Genomic DNA, 7,653 nt, shown 5'->3' with positions numbered 1-7,653 from the left:
CACAGGTCAGTCCCAGTCCCACTGCAGTCTTTCTCGGCCCCTTGCCACTTCCCACAGCCACTCAGCAGACATTTGAGAAGCATGACTCTGTCCCAGGCACTCCTGAGGCACTTACTGATCACAACTCCTCACCCAGAGAGTTTCTGGGCGGGGGCAACAAGATGGAGAATGTGAAAATGCACATCCACGACCCAGTCGGAGATAAGTGCCTCCCTCGATCTTACTCAGCTGTGGCATCTCCAGGATACAGTACTTCTGACATCAGGAATGGCTGTCAGGGGCTTACTTGGAGCTGGCACTCCGTGACCAGCTTTATATCCTAACTGTGTATAATCCCCACACCAATGGGGCTACAGGCACTATTATTAACTCTCTTTTAAAGATGAGAAAACTGACGGCTAGAAAGCTCAGGTAGTTTACCCAAGTAACCTGGAAAAGTGGACCTGGGCTTCACACCTAGGCAGCCTGGGTTTGGACCCTGCACTCATGGCCTGCCTTGGGAATGTCCCTTGATAAATTCAGATTTGCTCTCAGTATCGTGGCAATAAGAATATTCCTGGATCTGTACAAGTTACTAAGCTGATGGCAAGATTGTATAAATCCTACATGTCCCAGCTCAGAACATTCTATCCTTTGCCAACAGGCTGTAAGAACTTCTTGTGGTAAAGGGGAGTGCTGGCCATCAAAGGCAGACAGAAACAACTCCCAGGGGACAGCAGCCAGTGTGGTCTCATTTTTAAATTGTAAGTATGATTGTGTCACCCTCTCCTTGTTTTAAACTTTTTAGTGGCTTCATGTAGCTGTTTTTTTTTTTTTTTTTGAGACAGAATCTCATGCTGTCACCCTGGGTAGAATGCTGTGGCATCATAGCTCAGAGCAACCTCCAACTCTTGGGCTCAAGTGATCCTCAATTTTTTTTTTTTTTAAGACAGAGTCTAGGGTGCTGTGGCTTCACAGCTCACAGCAACCTCAAACTCTTGGGCTTAAGCATTTCTTTTGCCTCAGCCTCCTAAGTAGCTGAGACTATAGGTGCCTACCACAATGCCTGGCTATTTTTGGGTTACAGTTGTCATTGTTGTTTAGCAGGCCTAGATTGGGTTCAAACCCACCTGCCTTGGTGTATGTGGCTGGTGCCCTCCCCACTGAGCTATGGGAACTGTCTCAGGTGATCCTCTTGCCTTAGGTTTTTTTTTTTTTTTTTGAGACAGAGCCTCAAGCTATCCCCCCTGGGTAGAGTGCTGTGGCATTACAGCTCACAGCAACCTCCAAGTCCTGGGCTCAAGCGAGTCTCCTGCCTCAGCCTCCCAAGTAGCTGGGACCACAGGCACCCACCACAACGCCCAGCTATTTTTTGGTTGCAGCCGTCATTGTTGTTTGGCAGGCCGGGCTGGATTCGAACCTGCCACCTTGGGTGTACGTGGCTGGCGCCTTAGCCACTTGAGCCACAGGCGCTAAACCCAGTTTTTCTATTCTAATAGAGACAGGGTCTCACTTTTGCTCAGGCTGGCCTCGAACATATGACCTCAAGCTGTCTATCTGCCTTGGCCTCCCAGAGTGCTAGAATTACAGGCATGAGACACCAAGCTCTGCCCGAATACAAAATTCTAAATTCTCAGAGGCCTTTGGGGAGGGGCAGTCTGCCCCTGCCCTCACTTCTAAGCTTCCTGCCTTAGACAGCAGATGTGGTGGTTAAAGGCATAGACTTTAGAGCCAGATTGCCTGTTTTGGGAACTCAGATCTGCCTCTTCAGAGTTCTGTAGCCTTGGGCAATTTCTGATGTCTCTGTGTCTCACTTTTCACACAGGTACATCAGGAACAATTGTAATACTTCTCTCCTAGGGTTGTTTAAGAAGATTAAATGAGGTAATGCAGATGATGGAAGCACTTGGCCTGTCTGAGGTTAGCTTAACAGGGGTCCTCAAACTTTTTAAACAGGGGGCCAGTTCACTGTCCCTCATACCATTGGAGGGCTGGACTGCGGGCCTCAGGATGAATTGGCTGCTAAGAGGGACAGGCAGTGGTGGCAAAAACACCAAGCGGGCCGGATAAATGTCCTAGGCAGGCTGCAGTTAGAGACTGCCTGGCTTAGGGCCTTCCTCTATGGTTACACTTCTACCTCTTGGCTTGGCAAACCTCTCATCCTTCAGGTCTAACTGTTAGTATCTTGGGGGAGGAGGGCTTTCCTAAACTCTCCCTTCTCCCCACAAAACCAGGACAGGTGCCCCAATTATATTCCTAAGGAACTTTTTCTTCAAAAGTATTAATAATGGGCGGTGCCTGCGGCTCAGTGAGTAAAGCGCCAGCCCCATGTACCAAGGGTGGCAGGTTCGAACTTGGCCCTGGCCAAACTGCAACAAAAAAATAGCCGGGCATTGGTAGCGGGTGCCTATAGTCCCAGCTCTCAGGAGGCTGAGGCAAGAGAATCGCCTAAGCCGAGGAGTTGGAGGTTGCTGTGAGCTGTGACGCTACGGCACTCTACCAAGGGTGACAAAGTGAGACTTTGTCTCTTAAAAAAAAAAAGTATTACTCATACTTTTCAATTGTGAGCTCAACAAAGTCAAGGACCATATCTTGTTTCTGCTATAACCTTGAACATAGAATTTGTTCCACAAATGTGTTATGAGTGAGCAGAAAGGGACCCAGGGCTGGTAGTGCCCAGTGTGTAATGAAGGCCAGTTCTGCCTCAGTGGTCAGAAGCTGGTGGTGTATGGACCATTTTGAGGAATGATGTGCTTCTTTTTCCTTTCCTTCTAGAGTACTCCGTTGGTGCAGGTAACAACATGTTAGTACTTTTAGCGATGTCTCCATCTGTAAACCAGAAGCCATGGAGGAGATAAGGTAGCCTCCCCCTTGATTGGATGGGGAAGCCCAGTTCAATGGATGCAAAATATAAGGATGACTTATTTCGGAAGTACGTGCAGTTCCATGAGGGCAAAGTGGATCCCACCCCCAACAAGCAGCGACCTAGCAGCGATGAATACCTGCGGGTGGCAGCCTCAACCCTGCTCAGCCTGCACAAGGTGGATCCTTTTTATCGATTCCGGCTGATTCAGTTCTACGAGGTGGTGGAGAGCTCCCTGCGCTCACTGCGCTCCTCCAGCCTACAGGCTCTACACTGTGCTTTCAGCACGCTGGAAACTGTGGGCATCAACCTCTTCCTCTACCCATGGAAGAAGGAATTCAGGAGCATCAAGGTGAGGTGCAGGTAGTAACCTCCATACTGGTCTTCCTTCTCCCTTCTTGTTGCTTCCAGTTGATGCTGAGTGGGCTTGTGCCAGTCCAGTCACATCCCTTCTCTGTTCTTAGACCCTCCAGGTTCCCCACTGCTTTTGGGACAGCAAGCAGAGTGACCCCCATGGTTTCCCACCTTGCTTGTCTTTCCAGCGTCGTCTCTGAACTGAGTCCCTCCCCCTGGCTGTTACATCTTAAACCAGAGGGTTGGGAAGGCAGGGGCCAGGTTGTGCAGAGCCCTTTAGCCCAGGGCAAAGGACCTGCATTTGTTCTAAGTTGGCTAGGGTGAAGGTGGTGCTGGGGTTTACATTTGAAAAGGATCTTTCTGGCTGTTGTATGGCAAATACGTGTGGACTGTAGAAGAGCTTGAGTGGGGTAGGTATAGCAGTCAGGGGGCTTCTCAGATTTTCAAGCCAGCTGAGAGGTGGTTTGGAGTAAGTGGTAACAACAGACAGCAGGGGCAGAGTGGATTCTGAATTATCCCATGGCAGGGATGGCACAGGAGAGTTTCTCCCAAGTTAGGTTCTTAACTCAGACATATTTAGCCCTTCACAGAAGTCCCTGAAAGGAATATTTTTACAGCTCATAATCTGAGCCCTTTATTCACCTCTCTTTGCCCTGGCTTCCTCTTCACATGGAACAGAGCCTTTGTACCCCACATAGAAGTAGTTTTGTTACCTACATTTAAGAAAGCAGCTGATGGGTAATTTCTCTGGCACCTTACTCAGTTTGTGGTCAGCATAAGTTTCCACCTTCTGCAATGAGAAGCTCCTAAGATCCTTCCCTTCCCTTTCCTCTCCTTGCATGCTCCATTTCAGACTTGGATGCCCTTTGCTTTGAACAGTCTCTGGTGCGGGTCTCCAAGAGAAAATCCCACCTTTATTTTTTACTCCCTCCCTTCTCCTAGACCTACACTGGCCCTTTTGTTTATTATGTCAAGTCGACATTACTGGAAGAGGACATCCGAGCCATCCTGAATTACATGGGCTACGTGCCTGAGTTGGGAACTGCGTACAAGCTCAAAGAGCTGGTGGAGACTGTCCAGGTGAAGATGGTTTCCTTTGAGCTTTTTTTGGCCAAAGTTGAGTGTGAGCAGATGCTAGAAATCCACTCACAAGTGAAGGACAAGGGGTACTCTGAGCTGGACATCGTGAGCGAGCGCAAGAGCAGCACAGAGGACGTGCGTGGCTGCTCAGACGCACTGCGACGGCGGGCCGAGGGCAGGGAGCACCTGACAACATCAATGTCCCGTGTTGCACTCCAGAAGTCAGCTAGTGAGCGGGCAGCCAAGGACTACTACAAGCCCCGCGTGACCAAGCCCTCAAGGTCGGTGGATGCCTATGACAGCTACTGGGAGAGCAGAAAGCCTCCCCTGAAGGCCTCGCTAAGCCTTCGGAAGGAGCCCATGGCGGCAGACATGGGGGATGACCTTAAGGATGAGATCATCCGCCCATCCCCCTCGCTTCTGACCATGTCTAGCTCCCCCCATGGCACCTCAGATGACCTTCCACCTGCCTCACCTAACAATGGCCTCGGCCTGCTGCGCAGCACGTACTACTCTGCTCAGGATGACGTGGATCTGTACACAGACTCGGAACCCAGGGCTAGCTACCGTAGGCAAGATGCTCTGAGGCCAGATGTGTGGCTGGTCAGAAACGATGCCCACCCCCTTTACCACAAGCGCTCACCCCCTGCCAAAGAGTCTGCCCTATCCAAGTGCCAAAACTGCGGCGTGTTCTGCAGCTCCTCCCTCTGCCAGCGCTGTGATAGCCTGCTCACCTGTCCTTCAGCCTCCAAGCCCAGTGCTTTCCCCAGCAAGGCCTCTGCCCACGACAGCCTGGCCCATGGGGCATCTCTGCGGGAGAAATACTCAGGCCAGACTCAGGGCCTTGACCGGTTGCCACATCTCCACCCAAAACCCAAGCCCTCTGCCACAGCCACCTCCCGCTGTGGCTTCTGCAACCGCCTCGGCGCCACCAACACCTGCACCCAGTGTTCAAAAGTTTCCTGCGACACCTGCCTCAGCGCCTACCATTACGATCCCTGCTGCAAAAAGAGTGAACACAAGTTCATGCCCAACAACCAGCTGAACTACAAGTCCACCCAGTTCTCCCATCTTGTGTACAGATAGATTTGACCTTGCATCTCCCCGCTACAAGGGCTACACCGCTGACCTTTCTGGTTTCCTGGTGAAGTAGTATTAATGCATTGGTCTCAGAAGCAGAGACCTGCACTTAACCGTGGAGGTGGTGGGGATTGTGGGCCAGCTGCATCCACGTGAGAGTTCACTTAATGACTCAAGATATTTCAACTGATAGCTGCTTTGTTGTCTGACAAGGGAGAGGGTCGCACTTCCGTTCAGATTCGTTTTTGCAAATCACTCCCTGTTCAGTTGAGTTTTTTCCTTTAAAGAAGATTGTTATCTCTGGGATTCTCACTGCACGTATTCTTCCCACTGCGAAGCCACCGTGGACTGGGAAGGGGCCTTCAGGTCGAACACCTGTCTGGAGTGGCGAGCTGGAGGCCTGTTGGCTTGTGAAATGAGCCCTCCTGCCACACTGGGCCTCTCCCAATGGTTAATCCCTTGGTCGCCCCCCCCCTTCCCAGCTGGACTCCCCATGCCCTGACTTTCCTTCCTCTCCAGGTGTCATAGGTGAACCGAGTCCAGTATTAGCTGAATGTCATCTTATTGCCACCATAGCTCACTCAGCCAGTGGTGTTTATGAACTTGGTTCCAATACATAGCAGTGTGAACTTTCCACAGCAGGACTCACTTTTTTCCCTTTCTGTTGTTTGCACATGTTCCTCTTACTGTACTGTAAATAGATATTTTTGAGATTTATTTTTAAATAAATATTCAACTTGCTGTGTGTTTCAAAGTGGTTAAAAAATTAATTATGTAGCTATTTATGAAAATGCCCTGGGTTCTTTAGTCTTCCAAGGGAGGGCCTCATGCCCTTTCCTGTTATGTCCTCCACTCCCTACAGCCTGAAGGTAGAGTGGAGAGTTGGGGGCAGGAGAGGAATAGAGGTGAAGTCCCACCCTTAAGTTGGTGGAAAGCCACTGTCTTCCCTATGATAAATATCTAGACACCTACCTCCAGTGTGCACTTAGGGTGTTAGAGCAGGTGTTGAGTTCTGGATGCCTGCAGACTGTGATACCTAGTGACGAGTCAGGGACAGACCCTTCAGATCTGTTGCCCTGGCCTTTGGCACTTGCTGAGTGTGAACCTTGTACTCCAAACTTCTTGAGTCTTATTTCAGAAGGAAAAGCCTTTGGGATTCCCACCAGCCCTCCATCTCAGTCCTCTTTTCTTCACCAGTTTCCAGGACTCATCTGCAGCAACATTTGCGATTTTTTTGCACTAAAATTGGGCAGGAGCTGGCAAGTGCCCATGAGGCAGATGGCTCCTCAGATACTCAGCTAAGCCTAAGCACTTCCAAACTGGAGGCCCATTCAACTCCTCATGTGAATTAGCAACCCCTGGATTTTTCTTTTGGGGGCACAGAGCAGGAGTGGGGCAAAATTTTAAAAGTAAAGCCGCTTCCTTGTGAACTAATAATATATTTTAGCCATAAATGTTTGTGACGTACACCACGTTAAGAGATTTATGTACAGTGAGTTTTTCCAGGAGAAAGATACTGGCTCTTGAGCAAGTTTAAATCTGGCTGAATTCTGAGGCCACTGTGAATTTGCTGATGTTCTTCCAACTCAGTTGAATGATTCTAAGGTTTTTCCAAATCTTCTACAGCTCTTTTTTTTTGATATATCTGGTAGATCATATGTAGGTTTACAATGTGTATATTAAGCTGAATTTCAACCAACTTTATTATTAAGACTATCTGGGGCATTCATCTTTGATGTTCTTCCTTTTCACATTTTAGAACCAGCAATGCCTGGCCCATTCCTGAGAGCTCTAGTTTTCTAGTTTTCCATTTCCAGATTGCTCCAGTATTACCAATAACTAACTCTTTTAACAAACCGTGATGCCACGTAACTTACACAGTGAATAAAACCAAGAATGACTAAACTCATCCTAAGAGGAAAAAGTCCAATGTACCTATCATCACGGAAGTACTGTGTTCATAGACTGGAATAGGAAATACTACAACCATGCTCTTTGGTGTGTATCTTACTGTATGAGGTTGCTGTGATTGAGATAGTAAAATATATGCTAATTTAAAAATGCAGATGTTTTGCATTTGATTTCTATGAAGAGTTGAAATGTTGAGGAGATGATTAAAAATATTAATAATAAAATGTCTTCCATTGTTAAATGAAGTGTTTGGGGTTTTATGTCCCCCGTCCCCCTTCAAACATCTTTGAAGTTTGGTTGCTTGGTTTTTGTTTCTGTTGAGAAACAACCAACCATATTAGTTCCTTAATGACAGGATTCAAACTTTTGCTTGAGAAATAATAGGC

At 48.4% G+C, this 7,653-nt stretch overlaps 1 protein-coding gene across 1 annotated transcript; it reads left to right on the top strand.

Moving 5' to 3' along the window:
- The first annotated feature begins 655 nt into the window (after window positions 1–655).
- On the top strand, window positions 656–7,508 carry SPATA2 (spermatogenesis associated 2). The gene is made up of 3 exons (XM_023512029.1): window positions 656–743; window positions 2,755–3,194; window positions 4,139–7,508. Exons 2-3 carry the CDS (start codon window positions 2,859–2,861, stop codon window positions 5,360–5,362), a joined length of 1,560 nt encoding a protein of 519 aa, XP_023367797.1. The 5' UTR covers window positions 656–743; window positions 2,755–2,858; the 3' UTR covers window positions 5,363–7,508.
- The last annotated feature ends 145 nt before the right edge of the window (window positions 7,509–7,653 follow it).

The sequence above is a fragment of the Otolemur garnettii genome, unplaced genomic scaffold (assembly GCF_000181295.1).
Source record: "Otolemur garnettii isolate 467f Iridium unplaced genomic scaffold, OtoGar3 scaffold00023, whole genome shotgun sequence".
NCBI lineage: Eukaryota > Metazoa > Chordata > Mammalia > Primates > Galagidae > Otolemur > Otolemur garnettii.
The sequence above is the reverse complement of the archived record's forward strand: the minus strand, read 5'-3'. Positions and strand labels throughout refer to the sequence as shown.